This window comes from Planococcus citri, chromosome 5, assembly GCF_950023065.1.
Source record: "Planococcus citri chromosome 5, ihPlaCitr1.1, whole genome shotgun sequence".
NCBI classification, from domain to species: domain Eukaryota; kingdom Metazoa; phylum Arthropoda; class Insecta; order Hemiptera; family Pseudococcidae; genus Planococcus; species Planococcus citri.
In genome coordinates this window covers 58,241,120-58,266,525 of record NC_088681.1, presented here as the reverse complement: position 1 = coordinate 58,266,525, position 25,406 = coordinate 58,241,120, and the positions used below count along the sequence as shown (strand labels likewise).

The 25,406-nt window shown below is 33.4% G+C and overlaps 1 protein-coding gene across 3 annotated transcripts in view; it reads right to left on the bottom strand.

Moving 5' to 3' along the window:
- LOC135846580 (uncharacterized) overlaps positions 1 to 25,406 on the bottom strand; it is a 241,931-nt gene that overhangs the window by 18,333 nt on the left and 198,192 nt on the right. For all 3 annotated transcript variants that reach the window (XM_065365764.1, XM_065365765.1, XM_065365766.1), the window contains 4 exons: positions 12,709 to 12,985; positions 6,968 to 7,191; positions 6,578 to 6,729; positions 6,176 to 6,402 (listed from right to left, as the gene is read on the bottom strand). In XM_065365764.1, coding sequence (XP_065221836.1) covers positions 6,176 to 6,402; positions 6,578 to 6,729; positions 6,968 to 7,191; positions 12,709 to 12,985 — 880 coding nt within the window. The remainder of the gene's footprint in view (positions 1 to 6,175; positions 6,403 to 6,577; positions 6,730 to 6,967; positions 7,192 to 12,708; positions 12,986 to 25,406) is intronic.

Sequence of the window (25,406 nt, the reverse complement as noted above, 5' to 3'; positions counted from 1 at the left end):
TCGAGTAAAGTGTCGTATCGAACCCCTAGAATTCATTTATGGGCTTCGTTTGCTTCGAAAATCTTTCTATTTTGAGATATGGTATTTCTAAAGTGATTTAATCGAATTAATTGATTTTATTTTTCGTAATTAATAATTTTTGGGAAATTTAAAGGCAATGGAATCGAGTAAAATGTTGAAAGGTAGGTTTTTGGACCCGTAGAATCCATTTTTGGATCATATTTGTTTCGAAAACCTTTCTATCTCGAGATGATGATACGACAAGAAAAATGTAGAAGTGATTATAAATGATCGTATAGTTTCCATCTAACTAAATTACTTAATAGAATAATTGATCATTTTGGGAATACGAATAATTTTAACCATTTTATTTGCAAAAAATATACCTCACCTTTTTTTTCAGAAAAATATTAATTTTTTTTTCTTTTAATAACAGAAATCTCAATTCTCAAGTTCCTGAAGGAAAAATAATCCTTCATTAAACACAGCCATAGGCAACTTAATCAACGTCATTTTAAAAACTCATTTTTTTTTTTTAATAACACCAAAAAATTTGTTCAACATCTTGCAACATTTTCCACCCCCGGTTCACAATACATTATACCAGTTAAGCCAACATCGCGACAAAAATAAGCCCCCACAGAATTGAAAATTCCATCGAAAAAAACACCTACACGAACACGTTGAATTTTCCACTAAAACTAAACAAAACTACACAAACCTACCTACGTCGAAAATTTACAGCGAAATGTGTTCCTAAGAGACTCTACCCTTCCAGGCGTATACCTATTTCAAACGAAAACATTTCCAGCTTCGTCTCTGCTTAAGGGCCAAATTTTCCTTAATAAATTTCATATCACATACTACGTTCTCAAAGAGGTCAAAGGTCACAACTCCTACATTTATACGTATACAATATACACAACCAAGCCATACAAAGCAACTAAAAAAAAAAAAAAACGTGTATAATGCGCAAAAGCTATACTCGGTAGCGAATGTTGAAAGAACCGAAAAAAAAAGTAAAAAGAAAAAAAAATGTGTACAAGCAAAAAAATTATATATTTACGTAACAAAAAAGATCTATTATATAAATAATGATATCCTACAACGATAATGTTTACAATTTGATTCTTAAAATTAAAAAATATAAAAAATACAATACACACTATACAATATTGGCCGATTTTACGTATTTTAAATCTTATAGAGGCAGCGGCGTCAGAATTATTACCGGTGGGTATAATGAAAAAATACTCTTTTTGAACACCGTGTTTACTATATATTAAACCGAGAATATACGTAAACAGATGAATCGAGTTTTTAAATTAAAATTTCGATTGTCTCGTAATTAAGTACCATTCTATATACCATAAAATTCACAACACAAAAAAAATCACCGTAGATCAATTCAATATATAGATGCCTAAAAAGCTTTTATAAAATATTAGGTAAATAAATTTTATTCGCATTTTTTAAAAACGTATAAAAATTATTGTCGTAGTTGTAAATTGGTCGCTGCGAAACATCAACGCGATTTTAAAAAAGAAAAAAATATATTCCTACCAAGCGAGATAACCATTTCAATTTATAAAACGTATAAAATGGAACGGTATCTTTCGTAATGTGGTAATAGTGTAAATTAATATCCTCTTATTCGCGATGAAACGAATAAAAAAATTCCTTTTTTTTTGTAATTTTACACCGAATAGTAGCTCAGCTAACAGAAACTTTATATTTAACTCACATTCGTAACCTTAAAAAGAGGAGACCCAGTTTTTTTTCAACATCAAATGCGTCCATTTCATTTCTTTGACCATGTCACCAAGTTATAGTCGAAGATTTTGTGCACGAAGAGCGAAGCTTTTAAAAAAAAGTAACTATTACGCTTTCTTATTTTCAATTAAGTAAAATTAAACTATGTAAAAATAATTTACGCGATTTTCCAACCGGATGAATCGTCACGAGAAAAATACGAGTAGGTATTCCTCAAAAAAATGGTCCTTTTGAGAAGATCTCTTCGTTGAAAATCTTTCGAAATTAAAATACTTGGCCAACATTTCGTTCGTAGTGGATGAAAAATGACGCTCGAAGCGTGCAAATTAAAAATTAGTGTTGGAAAATTCAACCGGAGTATTTCTGACAGAGTCGATTCGTTTATTAAAAAAGTTTTCTCGATTGATGAGAGATGAAAGATGAAAACTAATCCGAGTTTATCGTTTATGTATTTGCACTTTGATTCAGCTTTGAAAACGAAATCGGTAACACTGCGATTAAATTACAACTTTGGAAAGATTGCGAGTTGGAAATTTCATTTAGGTTTTATTTTCATTTCGAACAAATTAATCCTTTGAAACGTGGAATAAATTATATTTTGAGTGATTCGTGTTCGAGTATTTGGAGCGATTGAGGAAATAATAGAATTCATTTTTTTCAAAATGATTCAGTCGTTTGCAAAAATTTCATATTTTTTGACGAAAATAGTTCGCGAATGATTCAGCTGGCAATTCGTGAAAAAAATCACATTTTTATGATGAATCGTTCGCGAACGATGAATGATATTCGATCATTATGACCGAAAAAAAAAACATCTTGAACGGAATGAGCGAATTACATGCATTTCGTTCAAAAGTGATTCATTCGTTCGCGAGTCATTTGAGCGTTTTTCAAAAAATCGTTCACGATGAAAATTTTTACCTAGATTAGATTCATTTTGAACATTATTCCTCAGAAAATAATTCCGTAAACAGCATTTTAAAAATGAATCGTTCGCGAACGAACAAAAGATATCAGAGTATTATGAGCAAAAAAATTATCCAATCAATAAGAAAATTAAATGCATTAAATATCCACGAGATATTCATTATTTTAAAAAAATGATTCATTCGTTCGCGAATCATTTGCTCGTTTTTACAGAAAATCGTTCGCGAACGATTCACTGATCGTGAGTTGAAAAAATAAGGTAGGAGTATTTTACACAAAAATAATATTTTGTTTCACCGAGCAAATTACTTAATTTTTGATACAAAATGACGTATTCGTTCGCGAACGATTTGATCGTTTCAATACAAAACCGTTCGCGAATGATTCAGGCGATAATTCATGAAATGGAAATTTCATCTAGGTCCAATTCATTTTGAACATAAATCCTCAAAAAATGAAATTATTCGCATTACAGATATGAATCGTTCGCGAACGATGAACTGATGATCAATATTATTTCAGCATTTCAACATACAACAGAAACGTTGAATTCAATGAGTGAATTTAATATGTTTCGTTCTAGAAAGATTCATTCGTTCGCGAGTCATTTTTTATCGTTTTTTCAGAAAAACGTTCGCGAATGATTCACTCGATGATCAAAAATGAAAAAAATAATTCCAGATATAAAGCAATGCAAAACAAAATGAGGTTCTCTCTGCACGAAATCATTCACTTATTTTCGAGCAGAATCATTCGCTAACTGTTCAGTTGCGTTGATGGTGAAAAAATAATTTCAGTTCTTTTTGGAGGGGGGGGGGAGAGGAGGAGAAGGAGAAAGGCCCAATTCTCTCTCAGTCTTTTACGAACAATCCGTTCAAATAGTTCTTAAATGTTTTTTTTTTACAATCTGTCTCCATTTTAATCAACCAATCACGACTTATTCACCAAGTGAACTGATTCATTCGTTCACTCGTGAACGAAATGAATCATTTTTCAAGGATCCTCAACGAAGTTCATTCCAATCAAAAAATGCTCTTTTAAAGTAACGTTTTCCAAAATAATGACTGAGAAATAAATTGAATCTTTCTGAAAAAATTTCAAAATGGTCGCGACTGAATCGTTCGACATTCGCGAACGAGTCTTTCCATATTTAATTTCATCGTTCTAGAATGAATCGAAGAAACATAGGTTGGAATCTACCAAAAAAATTAGTATTTCAGAAAAGAAAAAAAATTAAAAAAATCATTCAGATGAAACGTTTGCGAACGAATCGTTCGAAGTTCGCGAACGAGTTCTCCCATATTTAATTTCATCGTTCTAAAATGAATCGAAGAAACATAGGTCGGAATCTACCAAAAAATTGTTATTTTATAAAAGAAAAAAAATCACTCAGATGAAACGTTCGCGAACGAGTCCTTCCATATTTAATTTCATCGTTCTAGAATGAATCGAAGAAACATAGGTTGGCATCTACCAAAAAAAATGGTATTTCAGAAAAGAAAAAAAAATCACTCAGATCGTCAGATGAAACGTTCGCGACTGAATCGTTCGAAGTTCGCGAACGAGTCCTTCCATATTTAATTTCATCGTTCTAGAATGAATCGAAGAAACATAGGTTGGAATCTACCAAAAAAATTGGTATTTCAGAAAAGAAAAAAAAATCACTCAGATCGTCAGATGAAACGTTCGCGACTGAATCGTTCGAAGTTCGCGAACGAGTCCTTCCATATTTAATTTCATCGTTCTAGAATGAATCAAAGAAACATAGGTTGGCATCTACCAAAAAAATTGGTATTTCAGAAAAGAAAAAAGTCACTCATGATAAAACGTTCGCGAACGAATCGTTCGAAGTCCGCGAACGAGTCTTTCCATATTTAATTTCAACGATCTAAAATGAATCAAAGAAACCTAAGTTGACATCTACCAAAAAAAATCGGTATTTTGGAAAAGAAAAAAAATCACACGTATAAAACGTTCGCGAACGATTCGTTCATTTGATTCAAAGTACCACAAAATCGTTTACGAACGATCAAGTTTACGTATCTTCAAGTTCATAAGTGGGTATTTCAGGGAGATATTTTTCGCAATACCAAAGTCAAGTCGTTCGCGAACGATTCTGTACCCGATTCAGTCGTTCATTAAAAATGGACTTGAAATACAAATCCGAATAAGTAGGTATCAAATTAAATATTCTAATAAAAATATTCCACGATTCATTCGACGTGAAAATGCAATTCGTAACTAAATATTAAGCAGTGTTACCAACGTTTAAAGCGCCGATTAAAATAAATTAAAATAATTTACTAAAACTCGTTCACGTCAAAAAAAACTCGAATCGAAATATTACGCAGAAATCTCCCAAATAACTCAATTTTAAAATTTTTTCCTCGACTTTCGCCATGGAAAATATCGTTCTTCTCGCGAAAAAAGCATTTCGACGAGACTTTTTCAAAACCCGAACGAACCATTTCGATAAAATTCTCGTGACTTTCCAACCTCGCGGATAAAATTCGCTACTTGGTCAATTTTTGGTACAAAGGTGACGTAAAAAATCACAGATATAAAAAACAATGAAAATCCGAAGAAAAAAAAAATTAAATAAATCAATAAATAAACAAAAAAAAAAAAAATTCAACAAGAATCAATACTCACAATATTATTATTACTCCAATTATTATTCTTTGAAAACCCCTACCATCCAATTTTTTTTTTTTTAAGTTCGTATCGTTCGTATTGAAAATAATGAAAAAAAATTCGTAATATTGTCAAACGTGGTCAACCACACAACGAAATCGGTCACTTTAATAACGATTAATCGATTAAACTAATAAATAAATATAGAATAAAAATATACAACGCAAAAAGAAACTCGGTGAAGTTTAAAAATTATGGCCATCTCGTGACGATTTTATATTACAAAAGTAAAAAGTCGTCTCCGTAGTCTAGAACGCGACCGATAAATGCAAATAACAAAATTAAACTAAATTTCATCTAAATTCGCTGTGTCGTGTGTCGCACACGTCAAAAAAAATAGTATCGACCAAACCAACCTTTTTAAAGGTACACGCAGCAGATTTTTTTATCCTACCCCCAGAAACCCCCTCATCTCCACACATTTTTATATTGCGAACACGAATGATGGAAAAAAATTACCATTAGGTAGGTAAAGGTAGGTATAAATAAGTTATATCGAAACTACTACAACATATACGTAGATAGGTAAAAATGTAGATGTAATATACGTGAAATCGCAATCGGATTTGTTTTTATCGCTACATGATTTGTCCAGCAAATAAAAAAGAAATCATAATCAAATGAAAAACGCGAAATGAAAATTAAAAAGACAAAAAAAAAGAAGAAACTGAAAAATAATAAACATAGTAGTGTAAAAACGTAGCCGTGAGTGATACCTAAGAAAAAAAAAAAAGGGCTAAGTCGTTCAAATTCTAACTCGGCTAAGCTAATAAATACTCACCATTTATTTGGTTATTAAATGTCTGATTTTCGTTACATTTTTGAGTATTATTAGCGGAATAATTTAAATATAATTCGTCGGTGGGTTCTTTTTCGAATTTTATCGTTTTAGTTTTTTCGTCCGCTGTGGCCGACGATGGTGTTTCTGGTACGCTTAAGGGTCGACTTCCGACGAACGAGCTTTCCAGCCAGCATAACCTTCCTGTGCTGCCTCTGGGAGATGTTGACCTGTGGAAAAGGAAAAAGTAAGTATTTTGAACAGAATTCAATTCGAGAGAAAATTAAAAATATGATGTCGCGTATTTTCCAAACACCCTATATTCATCTCAAACTATCGAAAAAAATAAAGAAGAATAAAAAAAGCAACAACGCGAACCAGTATGAAAAAAAAGAGTCTACAAACCTAGATGAACTGTCTGCATATAATCTGAGACTAGGGGATAATCTATCTGAACTTTCTCGAGTACCGGATACGTAATGAACAATTGCTGACGTCACTTCTTTGATAGATGTGCGAACTTCGGTTAAACTAGGGGATGACTGTTGACTGCCATTCTGCCGAGACATAAAACCATTAATCATTTTCTTCGCAACAACGTACTGGCTATGGCTATACTAATATGAACTCTATACTATATGTTTAGGAAGGTATTACATTTACCACTTAGAAAAAAAAATGGCAAAAAAATGTGGGTTTGACTTTTAAAACTCGTAGAATCGTGCACAATATATGGGGTGAATATGTAAAGAGAAAAAGGATATAAATACTCGTATAGGATGGGTAGAGAGGTACCTGATACTGTGGTAATAGTCCAGCCGCCAGTCTTTCAGCTGGTGTTCTCGGTTTGGATAATTTTTCTTGCGATCTCCATCCGAGATATGGTTGTCTGTAGTTAAAGGAAGACCTGGCCGATCCGCATGGCGATGTGCTACTCGAATTTGTACCACTGTTTAGTCTACTAGTGCTCCATCTAGAAAATGCGTAATGGGTCGGACTTGGGCTGGTTAATACTCCGCCTGAAAAATTGAACAAAACACAATCCTCAGTATGTAAATTTTCAGTTTTGAACGTTCGAGAGCCAAAAGGCAATTTACGACATGAAATAAATAAGTAGAAATTCAAAATATAAATCATGAGAATAATCTTGAAAAATGTTCGCAATAAAGTGAGGGGAAAAGGATCTCCTCCACAGGGGCATAATTTTCAAAAGTGTAGGGTGGCTTTTGGGCAAGGCACCGATGATAAAAATTGTTCAATAGTACACACAGTTACTTATCTAAGAATTTTAATTTTGACTCAAAATATTTCAAAAACAAAGCAGCTGTAAAACAACAACTAAATTTCTTTCGTAAAATTTCTTTGAAAAAAGTCTCCAATCGCTCAGAAATATTTTTAGACCGGACGAAGCTTGAACCACATATCATGCACCCCTCTCCCTACCCCCCTCCCAATACCAACATTTCACATGTTGAAGTTCATTTTTGAAACTGAATCGGTGAGTGCAGAAAGGGAACAAGTCACATTTTTGGAAATTTTTTTTTTCACGGATATAGGGGTTTCAAAGTACGGCGGATCGACTGGTGATGTCAGATTTTCGCAAAACTGCCGGGAAAGTGGTATTTGGGCGCAGAAAAAGGGCGGATCCGCATTTATGACTTTTTTGTAAAATTTTTTAAATTCCTTCAAACATAACTAACATTTTTGAGAAGACCATTTTTTGAAATTTAAGTTAATCTCTGAACTGAAAAATGATGAAAAAATTAACAACTTCGGCAAGAAGTCTTAGAACTCAAGGGGTTTTTGGTCAATTTAAACGAGATAGCAGTCTAAATGATGTACTTAGATGTAGAATCAAGCCCCATTCGTGCCCGAGCAATTTCAAAAAAAAATTTTGTCGATTGGGTGCAGAAAGGGTCTAAGTCCCATTTGTTTAGGCAGCAACAGCGCGGGCGCACGTGAATTTGTGTCTAGGGGTCCTCTTTTAATGACCTTAAGCATGTTTACCAAAAATTTTTGATTTTCAAATAAATCAGTTTTTTGTTATTCTTGAAAAGTGCGAAAATGGACTTGTTCCCTTTCTGCACTCACCGATTCAACTATATTGGGAATTTTTAAAAATCAAAGTTGACCCAAAAAAAACGAAAAAAAAATCAAAATTTTATCTAATCGAACTACAGACAGCTAAAATAATTTGATCTATTTTCACCCCCCCCCCCACCATTGAAAACGATTTTGAGCTGTTGTGAGCAGTTCTGAAGCCTCTAGTAGATTTTTGAAAATCGAACATTCCTACTCTAACACATTACAGAGTCTTGAGAGCATTATAGGGAATTCCAGTTTTCCAAAAAGTTCTCTAAAATCTGTTCGGATGAACAAGGTGGACACCAAATTTTAGTTTTCTGGATGAAATAGACAGAATTTTGATTTTTTTCGTCTTTTTTGTCAAAATTTCATTTAAAAATTCTCCCCACGTTTGAAAACCGAACTTCAGCACCTGAAATGTTGACTAAAAAGTGAGGTATTTTTGGTTGCTCTTTCGATCTAGCTCCGTCCAGTCCAGAAATTTTTAGTAAGTTGAGATATCTTTCTTGTTAGTTTTCCTCCAAAAATGGATTTTATTGTGATGAAAAATTGGGGGAAAATTTCCCAATTTTTTATGACCAAGAAAAATGATTCAAACTGAATTTTCTGTTTAGCTCGAAATACCACAGAAATAATTTTAAAACGTTTCAAAATGTTTCATGCACAATCTTTCAAGCTACACACTTGAGTAAACTTTGAAAAAATCGTCAAAACCCACCTTCAGCCTTCAGAAAATCAGAAGAGGCCAAGAAACTTAAATGAACTGCGTTCAGTGATTCCCAAAATACTTACTTACTAATCAGCCCACGTATGATTTCAATGAATAATTTTTTTTGAGTCCTCTCCCCCTCCATTTTACTTATCTGTAGATTGGAAAGTGATTTTTATTCATTTTTCATACAAATATTTTTCAAACATTGAAAAATGACTAAAAATGACTTCTTTTTCTTTTTTTAAATTTTAAAATCTCGGATCCCTGCAGTTATTCAAAAAATTTTGGGATTTAAAATAAAGGATCAAAAATTAATAACGCAATTCGATTCGGGATTCGAATAATTTTTTTAGGGAATGATTCGTGATATTATAAACCATGAATCACGTTCACGAATCATTTTAAAAAATTACATTTCAGTCATTTTTGCCAAAGTTCATCTCAATTTGTACTAAAAGTTATTCAATTTTCATTCACTTTCATGCCCATTTCACAGTTTGATATTTCATGTAATTTTTACCAAATTTTATTCCAATTTGATGATAATTCAATCGTCATAAATTTCTTGTACTTTTAATCGTTTTTATGTCATTTTAACAAGTCTTTCAGCTGTTTTATGCAATTCTTGCTGCATTTGTCAAAATTGAACCAATTTCTAAATTATTTTTTAGAATTTCTAAATCCTCAATTTGACATCTTTTTCGTGAAACTTCGTGAAATTTACAAAATTTTATCCAATTTTGATAATGTATGAAAATATGATCGTTTATCAACTGTTCGTAATTTTCTGCGATCTGTTTGAAGTTAGAGCATTTTTACGAGTTTTTTTTCCCTCAAATTTCACAATTTTCATTAAATATTTCAGTAAAAATTTCTGACAACTTTCATAAAATTGTGACCAATTTTTATGCTGATTTTTTTTCTATCAATTTAAAGTAGGTAATTTTTAATAAATTGAGAAGTACTTTTTATATATTTTACAATACTTTTCAAAATTTTGACCAATTTTCATAAAATTTTGAAAATATTTGATCAGTTTTAAATTTGCAAAGATTTTACACAAATTTTGAGACATTTCATCAAATGTTAGTTGTTTTTAGGTGTTTTTATTTCATTCTAACAATGTTTTAAGCAAACGTTGTAATGTTTACGTAATTTCACTCGAATGTCATAAACTTTTGGTAGATAACTTTCAAAACATTATAAAAATCCAATTTTATAATTTTTATGATTTTTTTTAATATGTACCCGATCAATTTGTCGTTATTTTCAATTTTTTTAAAAATATTTGAGGGTTTTTTTGCAATGTTTTATCAATTTTTACTTTATAGTCAATTTTATTTTACGTCAATTTTATAAACTTTGAGCAGTTTTCTCAAAACTTTGTTCAATTATGCAGATTTTTCATTAATTTATAATAATTTTAAACTGGGAGGTCAATTTAGCAATTTTTACTACACTTCCTGTATTTTTGAGAAACTTTGAATTTTGGGGGTTTTGATTGATTTTTCATAATTTATATCTAACATGCATGAAATCCACTTTTTAAATTTTTAGTGACTTTAGTGACTGAAAAATAGCAAAAAAGTGACCAAAAATTTGAGAAAGTGACCAAAATTTTGAGAAATGAGAGAAAAGTATAAAATTATGATATGTTATTCAGGGCGGAGCTCGCATAAAGATCTATTGTACCCCACCCCCCCGTCGAACCTCCGGGACAACTTTTTTCTTAAAGGTGGAGTCCTAAGGAACATTGCTAGTCCTTGTCCTCAAAAAAAAAGTGGCTCTACTTACAAAATGGCGGACATTTTGATTGAAACCGTACGGTAGATCGAAAGAGCAGGCAAAAATTTCACCTGTCAAAATTTCAAGTGCTAAAGTGCCTTTTTCGATTTTCGGTGAATTTTGGAAAATCAAATTTAGGCCAAAAATGAGAGAAAAAAATCTAAATTTTACCAAATTGACCAAGAGAGCTGAAATTTGGGATATACCCTATTTTTGACACGCCAAATCGATTGGAAACTGTTTCAATCGATTTTGAGCAGTTCTGGAGCCTCCAGCAGATTTTTGAAACTCAAAATTTCCCAAAATTTCATCAAATGGAGATGGAAGTCGAAATTCATTCCGCAAACTAATTTCGATTCGCCACGAAGTCGATTGCAGGTGGATTTTAAGTCGTTTTGGAGCCTCCAGCGACTTTTTGAAAATTACTGGAGCCTCCAGTAGATTTTTGAAACTTGAAAAATGAAGATGGGAAGCCAAAATTCACTCTGCAAACTAATTTCAATGTGCTACGAAGTCGATTGCGTGTGGGTTTAAAGTCGTTTTGGAGCCTCCAGCGACTTTTTGAAAGGTTGTACGGTTTTGAAAATATCGGCTCTATTCAATCACATCGTCTCACATTTTAAATGTTGCACGGTTGATTTTTAATTTTTTTTTAAATTATGATTCTGAAGGATTTTTATGAGAAATATTGATCATTTCCTAAAATTTTGCACTTTTTCTTTTCTACACGACAAATCTTTAAAAAAAGTGACCATTTTCGCCGAAATAGTGACAAAAGTGACTTGCAAGTGAAATAGTGACTAAGTCACTTTTTAAGTGACCGAATTTCATGCCTGACTAATAATCCAAACATTATTCAACCCAATTCCGTTTTTTTTATCCCGTTCACTTTTCAGACCCCTCTTTTTCAAAATTCAAAAAAAAATGCAAAAACGACACATCCTACCATTCTTTTTTTGAAGAGATGAGGTTATAAATACCTACTTTAAAGTGGAGATTCACAGTTTCTTACGCACTGCAACTCTTTATAGATTGATTAAAAATCCAAACCTGTGTCTCGATGCCACAAATTGCACCATAAAATTCTATAACTCTACAATTTAAACCATCAATAAGAATTTTTCACAAATATTGTTAGCAATTTCAAATAATAATGGGGACCTGCCAAATTTCAAAATAAATTGACCCAAATTTGAAGAAAACTCAACTTTTGTATTATTGAATTTTTTAGATTAGGTCTTTAAAATTATGAATAAGAAAAAAATCTACCTACTAAACCTACAATGATGTGACATTTAAATACTGAAAAATTGATAGAGCAATATTTAATATTTCAAAGTCTCCGTCATAATATACCTATTTAAAAAAATGAATAAATAATACAGCCTTGAACTCTGCTCCTCCAAAACATGAAAAATTGACATGTTTCCTTAAAAATTAAAAAAAAAGTCCAGAAAAAGATGAAAAGATAGTTTAGAAAAATTTGAAAACAAAAAAATGACGATGATAAATTATTTTTTGAACAATTGAAACAAAATCAATTTCAGCTGCTCAAAGTACAGCCACTCTTTAAATTAAAAAAAAAAAAAAAAAAAAATGGAAATATTAAGCACTTGATCCTAAAATTTTTAATACGTACACATAAATTCATTTTGAACTTGGATACTTTTAAATCGAGTTTTTTTCTGGTCAAAACAGTTCACATTTTCTCCATTATTTTTCAATCGATTTCCAAAATTTTCAAAAATCTTTCGACCCCGATTCAAATCTTATTTCATAAATCAAATTTCAACTCCTTTTATAATAAATTCACCATAACCCAAGCATTTAAAACCACCCCAGGAATATTAAAACACCTCTCATTTCTCAAATCACTCCAAGATTCCCAATGGAGCAAATTTCAGATACCCTATCTCTCCAACACATAAAATTTCATAATCACAAATCAACTCACTCGTAGGACTTCTCGGCGTCGTCGACAACGTCGATCCAAGACTCGATAACGAAGTAGTCTTCGAAGGCAGAGTGCTGGCATTCCAACGTTGGTGCTGATGACTTTGGGCATTCTGTCCCGCATCGCTATGTCTTTTCAGTAAAAATCCTTGAGCCGGTACCGTCGAATTTTTATACCATTCGGGAATGTTTAACTTTTGCAACGATCTTTGTACTCGTAACTCATGCTCTGACATTTTCTTCTCGCCGTTACCCTTTTGTAATTCATTTTCCGGCGGCTGGAATCAAAATAAAGCAGAAAAACTTCGTTTAAGTACGTATAAATTAGGTAGGTTGTTTTAAAACATATACAATATTACGCTATATAGTTAGTAGATCGAATTTCACACCGCAACTTTATACTCGTATAAATACGTGTAGGGTAAAAGCTTTTCTATATACCATCGTGTGTGTAATCAAATTTACCAACACCATCCGAAAAACTTTCCGTGTCGAGTGCTTCTCTCTCTACCTACATGGCAAACTAATTATAAATGCGGATTCGATAAAATACGATAAATACCCACGTTGTTGTTGGTTGTGGCGCAAAAAAAGGCGCGCCTTATTCTCTTTCTCTCTCTCGCTCTTTTCATCTATGGCCTGTGGACCATTCTTTCTAACTCTGTCACACTTTACGAGAACGGAATTAAATTACTTTCGAACGTGTATTATACGTATTATCAACGAATAGGTAGGTACCTACGTATAGTTTATGATAAAGAATCGCTTTCTCGTCGTATCCTATATACTTCACTTTAGTCGTAGAGGTAGATAGGAGGGTAGGTAGAGGAGCAGTCGGTTAACTTTGGTGAGAAATTGAAAACACACTTAGTTGATTGTGAGCAAAATGTACGAGTAAACCTTTTATTATTTGTCGTTTTGTTAGATAGCCTGCTATCTTTTAGCCTGACAAATGTCAAATCTAGTTTCCTTTCGTATTTTCACCACTATTTGGCAATAAGCTACGAGATACGTTTGAGCTTCAGGTACCTATATCTGAACGTTTGTCGTCTCTTTAGAACGTCTTCTCGATCTCATCGTATTCGTATAGTATACAAATACATAGGCTCAGGTAAACGATCGTACACATAAGCGTATTATTATCAAAGTACTTGTATATGCTATTGTCATCGTAAAAGTCATCCTTTTCCAGTACCTACCTAAGATCTACCTACGTATAAAGCGAGCGTATTTTCTCGCCATATGTACGATATGGATGTTCAATTTTATTACATCGTGTGTATAAATTTAGGTAGGTAGTCCAGTGAGGTATTAGGTAGGCAATCTCGTACATGTGTGAAGAAAAAATACGCGAACGCACGTCCAATTCTGCCAAATAGCTTTTAATATCTCGTGCGACAAAATTTATTCCATTTTTTTCGTGTCGAGCGAGAAAAATATGGACGTAGGTGATACGATTTTTACGATACCTACTTTCCAGTTTACTGAGCTTTCATGAACTTTTTTTGAAAATTCAAAAACACAAAAAAAATATCACAAATGGCTGAATCGAAAAAAAGAAATATTTATTTGTCACACATTCTCTAACTCTGGCACAATCATGTTCTAGGATGACTTAGTTTGTCGACCTTTGAAGCATTTTGAAGCACTTTTACAGTCGAATCAATGACTTTGTTGCTTCAAATAATCCAAAGGGACAAACCAACCCAATCTAGAACATGATTATGAAAGAGTTGGAAAACATGACGAGTAAGTATATGATACTTTTTTCGATACTGTGAAGGAGGTCCTGACCAGAGTATCGTTGATTATTTTACAAAAGTGGCTGTGGTGGGAGAAAATTCAGTCACTTGAGATATTTTTAGCGTGTTTGAATCAGTAAAAAAGTTCATAAAAGCTCAGTAAAGCTCTTTCAAGTAAACATGAACGATCAGCTAGTGGTTCCAAACGTTCAAATTATTCAACAATTTTTTTTATTTTACAAAATTCAGTTCTATCTAGGATGAATTTGTGAGATATTTAAAGAGAGGAGAGGGGGTAATTTTGGCTCAATTTTTTAAAAATGAATATGTAAAGGAATTTCTTATGAGCTAAGTGCCACCAAATTTTTGGCAAAAATGAAAAATTGGTTCATTTTTGCTTGAAAAAGCTTCAGTGAGTTTTTGGGATTTTTTTTCCTTCATGGTTCAAACACCTTGAAAATATTTACAAGGATCGAGCTTTCATTCAGAATGATTCATTTTTTCAAAAACATAAACATGAAAAATCAGCGTATAAATAGAACTTCTGGTGAAACGAGGTTTCAAATATTTAAAAAAAGTTAGGGAAGAAGTGAACAGGGGGGATTAATTTATTAGGATTTTTTTCTCAGTTCTGTCTTCATCGCTTACACAAGTGAAAATGGAATAAAAATGAAGAAATAATTTGAAAAATCGAAACAAAAAAGAGAAAAAAATTAAGGAAATTTTAAACAAACAAGTGTTCTTAAAATTGCGATCTACGTACTCGAGAAAAGCTCACAACACGAGCAAGAATCACTTTTTCCACAGCTCATCAATTTGAATTAGGCTGAAAATTGGTTTCCTGAAAAGGCACGTCATTCACGGTAACATCTCGAAACCGGATTTTCAGTCAACGAAATTGATTTTTCAGATTTTGGGCACTTCAAAAAAATAATTGGAATATTAGGTAGGTACATATAAGTACTTTTTTACAGACAAAAAAAAAGAGTCGATTTTGGAATATAAATTTGAAGTAAAATATACTCCTCCCCCTCTTCCCCTAAAATGATAACTCCAGACCATTTGAAGTCTCCGCAGCAAAATTTGACTTTTCTCAAGCGCATTGAACGTGTCCCAGAAATTCCAAAATTGTCTATTCTTGTAGAAATATATGTACTTACAATAGTTACAATTCAAAATTTCTCCCACCACCTAAAGTCAATTCGAATCGATTTAGATCACTTTAAAATCAATCTGGACGAGTCTTCAGCAAAATCGGAGCTTATTACAAAGTTTTCTGGAGCGATTCCAGTACACTGAAGAAAATTCAATTTTTGCTGGATGCTCCAGATTGTCACAAAAGTGATCATAATCGATTCGTTGGGTCAACTTCGTGTTGATACGAAGTGATTTTCGGAATTTTTTTGGTGACAGACTTCTTTGAATAGACCACTTTATGACTAGATCCTCCCCCTCCCCCTCCCCCTCCCAGAAAAGAAAACCATCTAAGAAATCCACGTTCTATCAATTTTTGAAATCTATAGGTACCTAATTTGTGTTGATTTTTGGGGGGAGGAGGGGAAAAGAAGGGAAAAAGAAGTTGAATTTTTTAGATTTTTTCATTTTTGAAAAATTATTCGTTCACTTGATAATAAATTGAGCACAATTCAGCTTTACGATTCAAACCTTTGGAGTATCAGAGGTTCCCAAAATATTGCAAATTGAATCCTCCTTCCAAAAAAAACCCTCAAAAAAATCCAAATTCAATCAATTTTTGAAATCTATAATTTGTTTTGATTTTTTTGGGGAGAGGGAAAAGGAGGGGAAACGAAGTTGAATTTTTAAGATTTTTTCATTTTTGAAAAATTATTCGTTCACTTGGTGATAAATTAAGCACAATTCAGCTTTACGATACAAACCTTTGGAGTATCAGAGGTTCCCAAAATATTGAAAATTTAATCCTCCTCACAAAAAACAAAAAAAAAACTCAAAAAAATCCAAATTCAATCAATTATTGAAATCTATAATTCGTTTTGATTTTTTTTAGGAGGGGGGAAGGAGGAAACAGGAAATTCAATTTTCAAGATTTTTTCATTTTTGAAAAATTATTTGTTCACTTGTTGATAAAATGAGCACAATACAGCTTTTCGATTGAAACTTTTGAAGTATTAGAGGTTCCCAAAATATTGCAAATTTAATCCTCCTCCCAAAAAAAACTCAAAAAAATCCAAATTTTGAAATCTACATAAATAATTCATTTTGATTTTGGGGAGGGGGTGGGAGGGAAGATGGAGAAAAATGAAGATGAATTTTGAAGATTTTTCTATTTTTGAAAAATAATGTTTTCTCTTTTGAGCACTTTGATGATAAAATGAGCACACAATTCAATGTTTTCATACAAACCCTTCAATTTCAGGGATTCCTAAAAATATAGCATTTTATCTATTCTCCCCCCCCCCTAAAAAATGTAGGTACTTGTAATTCGTTTTGATTTTTTTTGGAGGGGTGAGGTGGAGAGAAAAAAAGTTGAATTTTTTAGCATTTTTAATTTTTGAAAATTTATTTTTTTCCCTTGATGACTAAAATAGTAAAATGATGAAATACGTATAATTCAACTTTTCGATCCAAATCAATCTTTCAATTAAGGAGTCCCCAAAATATTGAAAATTTAAAAACATTGTACAAACAATTTTCTATTCCAACAAAAAATTCATCCAATTGTTTTTTTTGAATAGAAGTGAAAAAAAATCAAACGAGTGAGAATCTACAAAACAAAATAGTTGGAAAAAATTATCTCCTTTTTATGCCCAAAAAAGGACAATAAAGTCTCTTAGGAAAAAACTAATCACCCCAGCACGATGGAAACTTGGAAACTTTAACTTTTTGAAAAATTTGTTCACGATTCCCCCCCCCAAATCTCCCAACTTCTTCCAAAAATGTTTTCTTTCGTGGTGAGAAAATATTGAAGAATTTCATTAAACATTTCATTGCAAGAAATCAACTTTCAAAACGCAAAACTAAAAGTTCTACGTAAAAATGAATAGGTAGGAATAAAAACGTATCTAAATTGAAGTTCCCAACAATAAAGTGTGATTCATTTTTTCTAAGACACTTTGATTTCGAAATAATATTCCGGGCAAAAGTTAGAACGTTCAACTTGAAACAATGCATCGTATTTGAGATGAAAAGAATCAGATTATTTTTTTTTTGTTTTTGCCACAACAGAACTAGATATTATTATTATTTGGAAAAACCAAGCATCCAACGAAAAAATGACGAGAATAAACACAACAATTGTACATAATTATATGTAAAGGATGAAATTTCTCACCTGTTCAACGATGTGATTTTTCTCTAAAAGGCTTTGTTTTTGAGATAAGTATTTCGTGCATTCGTCAAAAAAGTCAAATTTTGTTGAAATTTTTTTTTGTGATTTTTCAAAGGAGCATTCTGCACTATCCCTCTCCCCCTCCCCCATCGGATCAAAATCGAAAAATTTCAATTTTATAAATTTTTGAATTTTATAATGCATCTACTCGATTGTTTTTTTGTTCATTTTTTAGGATGGAGAGGGGGGTGATGGTGTTGATTTTTTAATTTTCAAAATATTTTCAAGTCAATTTTTCCAAATGAGAACAATTTGTATTTTCATTCAAAACTACCATTTCACATCGAAAAATCGATCAAAAACGATGAATAATCCAGAAAATTTTTCAGTTTTCCAGCACATTTCATTTTCAATCACACAAAATGCCCATTTTCAGTGTCTAAACTTCAACCATATATCCGAGCAAAACCACCCCAAATCTCTCCATACAGACAAATTGATTCCTCCAGAAATAAAAAACCATCCCATTCCTTATCACTTCTCAATACCTACATACGTAACATAAGATTACATCACAAACCTGGAAGGCACTTTCGTACACAGTCTGCAACGAGATATTCCTAAACAACGAACTTTTGGTCGGAAAATCGGCGTACATTTTTCACAAAACCAACTCAGATAACATCACAATCATACGTAGATTATACGAATCATAACACAAACACAAGACTGTACCGTATATCTACCACAAAGAGAACTTCTCAAAAAAACAAAAAAACGTTATTTTCTTCGTACAGTAGAATCAGAAAAGAGGAAATGGAAAAACGCATTTTTCCGGCTGAATAACCTTAACCGAATTTGTTCTGCACTCTACATCTACGTACTACGTAAGTACGTACCAATCATAAGAAGAATGTGAACAAGAACAAAACATCTCGAGAATTGGAATACGAGTACAAATCCATACAATTTCAATCCACGACGACATTACAAAGCGAATTAAAAAATAAAAAGAAATACAAGGTAATTAAACAACTATACGAAGGTTTTTTTTTCTCTCTTGGTATTATTTTCCTCTGGCTAAAATACGCGTTAATTATGCATAAAAAGGGGCCACAGGACAAGACGATGAAGAGAAAAGATTTTACCTACGCAGTTTAATGGAAAACATCTGCAGCATCACGATTCGTCGAGATAGCCATTCGTCGTAAATGGACCAGTGATATCGAGTAGAAATTTTCATTTTTCAAACCTTCTCCCCCTACCCCCTATTTTCCACTTTGAACAATTAGTTTAATTTACGAGTTACGACGAACAGAATAGAGCAGGACAGGACAGAAGAGTTTTTAAATAATATAAACAGACGAAAAAAATTTCCAACTCGAAGTATTTCACAAGCCTGTATTTGCTCTTTAGTAAAAAAAATTCTAAGTGAGAAAAATACGCCACGATTGTCGAGTTAGTCGATTATTTATTCAAATACCTGCACAATTGTCTAAAGAGATAGATAAACTTGCAATAGTCTTTACCTCTGCAAAAGTTACTTTCTTGTAACTGATCAACTTGACGGGTGTTTCCTTCTCGCTTTTCGGTCCATCTTTGCTTCTTTTTTTCACTATTTTCAATATCTTCGTAAAAAAGCCATTTTCTTTACCGACCTTAACGGAAGGTGCGTCAATACATGCCATTTTTTCACAAAGTAGACCCAGTTTGAACGATCGACGAGACCGTGAAAAAAAATCACCAAAAGGTGCAGTAAAATGCACCTCGCGAAACTTGCACCATTTCGTACTACATACGTGTGGACGACCGAAACTAATACTGATGCAATTGGGAACATTTGGAGTGAGCTTTCAGGTACATTATCGTATAAATATATCGAAGATTAGATAACAATAACGATGTAGTAGATGGTTGAGAAAAACGGTCTGTTTTGGCAACAAACAATCGAATGATGTGCATGTTGAAAATGGCATATTTCGAGTGCTATGTACATCTATACATATACGAGTACCTTAGGTACATAAATAATCAACATCCACGATAATAAAAATATTATAGATACGTAAATTACGTAGTCTAGATTATTTACCTTTATGTAAGTCATTTGACAACGATACCTATAACACGGTTGTTTAACTCGGTACAAGTCGTCGGCTTCGATCATGATAAGCCTTTAAAAAAATCCACCACCACGATCCCCCCTCGCGACGAATTCCATCGACGACGCGACACTACACAACTATACTAAAAGGTAAAAAAATTTACATAAACCGATCCCCCAAAGTCATCACGAAAAGCGAATAAAAACCAACCATGGTTGGAAATCGTCGGTCGACTAGACACCCCAAAGTTCAACACACGTGTATCGTCATCGTCGCGAAAATGAAAATTCCATAAGGTAGCAGCAGAGCTTACACAACGCCCAATGTCCCATAACCTACTGATATAGTTACCGCAGTAAGTAAGTATAGCATCGAGTTTCATGATTTATTGATTGAAAAATGGGCTGTTTTGTAACGGCGTCCTGATGGCAAGGCCTCCTCCCTCGCGTACCAATCAGTCGCCAAAGTACTCCTGTAGCCCCCCTTCGTCATTTGTGTACCCTCTCTATGTACTCGTAATAATAATGTCTAAATTATCTTCTATCGTACGAGTATTGACATCGATATCGGTATGTTGCCTATTATAGGGATATACGAGTATGTAGGTATAGGGAAGTACGAGTATAACTCACACATACGAGAACAAATACCTAATCGTCGTAATAACTCTACTCGGCATGAAAAAATAATACAGCTTATCAAGCTTACGAAGCCCTACATCCCCTATATACATGTAGGTAGTTCGTTTCATCCACTTTTACGTCATTATTCTCGGTGTGTGTTTTTTTTCGTGTTATTTGTGCCCCTCCCCCCTCCACCAAGCCCCTCGTATACCGAGGTGTTTACGTAATTGAGATTCTACGAGTATGCCGAGCTCGTACCTACGATAAATACTAAAAGACACTGATTCGGCATTTTCGAGGCGATATTATACCGAGAGCCATGTTTCACTTTTATACGACGATTTTCCAGCAAATGGGATTTAGCGGGTTGCCTTTGGATGCCTGCTTTTAGTGTGGCCTGCTGGGATCTCGTATATTTTGCCAAATTGTGGCTCTAATCGTAGTATTTCCGGTGAAATTTTTTATACCCGAACATTTGGATGGCTTTGTCACGTAGTGTTTGTGGTAAAGGTTACGAACTGGGTTTGCCTATAAATGAGGTACTATCGAAGAGTAGGTAGGTAATGATGAATAAAGACCTACGTAATTCGGTCGAATGTGTTTTAAAATTTTGAACTTCGAGGTGAAATTTTGGGAGATGATGGGCTGTGAGGTCAAATAAATCTTCGAGTATTGACATTTGGGAAGATGTGACTGAAAAAAGAATGAAAATTGCAGATTGCAAAGTTTGATCATCAACTCTAAGTAAAAATTCCTCAATTTTTCCAACTTTGCCTCAAATTTTTCCCATTTTTACAATCTCCTCTCCCCCTCCTACCAAAAAATACCCTCATCTTGTGTCATCATTTTTGAAGAAACTTGAAAAAAAATTCAATTAGAGGAGAGAGAGAGAGGAGGGGGGAGCAGTGTAGTTTTTGAAGCTCAACAGGGTGATCAGAGGTCATTTTTTGGGGCAAATTCTTCCCCTTGACAGAATTTAAAAATTTACGTAATCTGATTTTACTTATTTTGATTTTCAAAATTGTCTGGTCTATCTGTTAGAAAAGAGACGATAAGACTGGTGAAAAATCACTTTCTGAAGGTCAGGCTCTTTTCATCCTCCTTCCCTCTTTTTCAAAAATGATTTATCCACATTTTTAGAATTTTTAAATAAAGAAAAATCGAAACACGTCACTAAAAAAAAAACGTTACCCTCCTCCCTCTCTGGTTGCTCTAAAAAATGGTCACACCATAGATTTGATGATCTTTAATGTCAAGTCCATCATGATGAGAATCAATGAGACAATGACAACATTTTTGAAAAGTAAAAAAATGCTCATTTTTTGGCACCAAAATAATATGAGGATAATTGCAGTCCCCAGAATGTGGAAAATGAAGGCTTCCAAGGGTTTTAAATTTCTAAAATTTGTCCTAATGATGGTATAATAAATTGATGAAAAAATTGAATGACCAGTCGCCATCCTGGAAACCCTCCCGATTAATCATACCATTTGGATCACAAACTTTTCAACAGCCCCCCTCCTCCTCAAAAAATTTAAAATGCGAGCAAAATACTTTTTTGTTTACCTATGTCAAAAGTGGCTTTTAAAACACAATGGAATACTGAAAAAATGTTGCTTGAAAATGGGAGATTTTCAGATTTGTAGCTGCCCAATCGATTTTTGAAATTTTTAGGGCATTTTTTTTTGAAAAAATTTCGGTCTAAAAATACACACACGTCCTTTCGCTCGTGCCGAAAATGATCCTCGAAATGGGCTGTTGGATGGGATATGACTAAGAAAGAATATTTACAGAATTGGGGCTATCTACGTATTTGCATGTTTTTGAGCTTTTTGGGGCAATTTTTTGGGTGTAAAAATACACCTTTTCTAAATCATATCGAAAACAAGCCTCATATCACTTCAAGGGTTAGAAAAATGACGTAGGAAAAATATTCCTAAAGAAGATTCTGAAAATTGTAAATTCTCAACTGAACATTTTTGCAAATTTTGGGATTTTTTTTTAAATAAAAAAAAACTTGGGTTCAAAAATAAATCTTCTTTTACTTGTATTGAAAATAATCCTCAAAACGCGTCAGAAGATAAAATGTGACGTAAAAATATGATTCCCATCTTTGTAGCTGCCTACTTCATACTATTTTGGAGATTTTTGTGGAACTTTTTTCAAAAGAAATTCAGTTCAAAAAATACACCTTTTCTGATTCGTGTGAAAAGAGCGAGACTCAAAACGCATTGATTATACTTAGTTGGAATATATGACCAAGAAAATAAATTCCCAGAAATCTAGCTTTCTTGTAGTACATTTTTGAAATTTTTAAGGAAGGTACCTGTTTTTTTAAAAAAAATCTGAGTTCAAAAATACATTTCTCTCAAACATGTCATAAAAGACACTCAACCCAGTTGACCAAAAAATGCTTCAAGAGCTGGAATATGACCTTGAGAGAAGATTCCCAGCATTGTACCTACCCAACTGCGCATTTTTGAGATTTAGGAAATTCTTTTGGGGACAAAGTTGGGTTCAAAAAATAAGAGGCATGGTCACATAGGTATTGTCTCGAGGTACTCAACTTCAGCAGCCCATCCCTCCAAAACTATGATACTTTGATCAAAACTGATTTCACAATTCGAAAGGGCATTGAATTTTGAACTTTTTAAGTATTTTGAAATTTTCAAAAGTTGAAAGTTGAACTTTCAATTTGAAAGTTCAAATTTCAAAATGGCGCTGTAAGTGGGGGCTACCATTTAAAATTTTGAAAAAATTTCCATAGATGTACATTTTGATACTTGTTTAAAATATTCAGGTTTCGAGATGGCACTCGTTGATGGAGGGGGAGCACCCCCACCACCAATTTTGGGTGAAACTTTCAAAAGAAAATCTGGGGCATGTGATATATCGAATTGTATGTTTTCAGCGACGCTGAACATGAATATGACGTCAGATTTTTGATAAGACTCCATCCACGGCCCCCAGCACCTCCTCAAAGGGGGTAAAAGTTCAAAAAAGCGTTTTGTTCGTGTGACACATGGAATAGTATGTTTTTGGTGACGCTGAACACGAATATGACGTCAGATTTGTGATTGGACCCGCCCACGGCCCCCAGCACCTCTCCAAGGGGGGGGGGTGACCCCCCCAAAAATGGTTACATTCGTGTGACACATGCAATAGTATGTTTTCGATATCGCTGAACACGAATATTGCCTTAGTTTTTTGAATCGACTTCACCCATGGCCCCCAGAACCTCCCCAATAGGTAAAAGTCCAAAAAAATTGTTGGGGGCCGTGGATGGGGTCCAATCACAAATCTGACGTCATATTCGTGTTCAGCGTCGCTGAAAACATACAACTCGATATATCACATGCCCCAGATTTTCTTTTGAAAGTTTCACCCAAAATTGGGGGTGGGGCCGCTCCCCCTCCGTCAACGAGTGCCATCTCGAAACTTGAATATTTTAAAAAAGTATCAAAATGTACATCTATGGAAATTTTTTCAAAATTTTAAATGGTAGCTCCCACTTACAGCGCCATTTTGAAATTTGAACTTTCAAATTGAAAGTTCAACTTTCAACTTTTAAAAATTTCAAAATACTTAAAAAGTTCAAAATTCAATGCCCTTTCGAACTGTGAAATCAGTTTTGATCAAAGTATCATAGTTTTGGAGGAATGGGCTGCTGAAGTTGGGTACCTCGAGATAATGTGACAATAATGGAAGCCCCCCACCCGCCCCCTAAGGGGGCTGGGACCAAACTGATCGCGGCTTTCTTACTTACTGGGTGGGTAGATATTGTAAAAAAATTTGAGCGAAATCGAAGGACATGACCCAAAAACGTTGGTTGAGTTGACATGGAATGACCCCCTAAAAAGGTTTCAGGATTTAAAATATGGCCCAAACAGAATATTTTCAGAACTGTAGCTTCTCAATTGCATATTTTTGAGACTCTGAGGCTTTTTTTTTTTTTTTTGAAAAATGAGGGTCTCAAATGATTTTTTTCTCACGAGTCTGAAAAAAATCCCTCCTCAACGTTCCAGGAGCTGGAATATAATCTAGAAAAAAGATCCTCAGAGTTGTAGTTTCTCAATTTTTCATTTTGAAATTTTAGGATGTTTGTATGCAAAAATTGAGCCTTTTAAAATACCGAATAGTCGTTTGGAGAATATTACAAATTCGGCAAATATGATTCGAGAATTCGGTGGTCAGGAAAAAAACTTTATTCGAAGGAATCTCGTACTTACGTTTAGTCATTCGATGTGATGACAGTTGAGCATACAGGATTCGAGGAGATTCATCCAGAACCCAAAATTTTAGCCTATATACGCTGTAACTTCAGCTTAAAAAAAATATCAATTTTTTTCTAGGTGTGCCAATATTTTTGTGGTGCTCATAATTACGTATAAGAAAATATTTTTATCGCAAGATGAGCGAATTTTCCCAATTACTTACTTTGCTAAAATCTGCGTAGCTCGATAAAATATTCGACTTCTCGTTATTTTTTATTCTTATTATTTATTCGATGTACGGGGCTATAGTCCTCGTACACCTATAGCGATGTATACCTAGACCTACGTCTCGTCTACGTAAGTAATACAAATGTACCTATGGTATTCAATTTCATTGTACTCGTAATATAAACGTGATCCTGAGAAATTCGAAGAGCTATCATCATCAGCATCGACAACTCGATTATTTTTAAAACAATATAGCATCCATAGCAAAACAAAAAACACAACAACAGTAGAGTCGTCGATAAGAGAAGGAAAAAATAAGTAAGTAGGTATAAGATGACGCCACGATTTACCATCTCGCATACGAATCAATTCCATTTGTATCTGACTAGAAGTCATAATTATATGGATGCTCGTTATACATATACAGTAGGCTACAATAATATACAATTCGTTTCTCTATTCAATCGTGATAGATGGCTT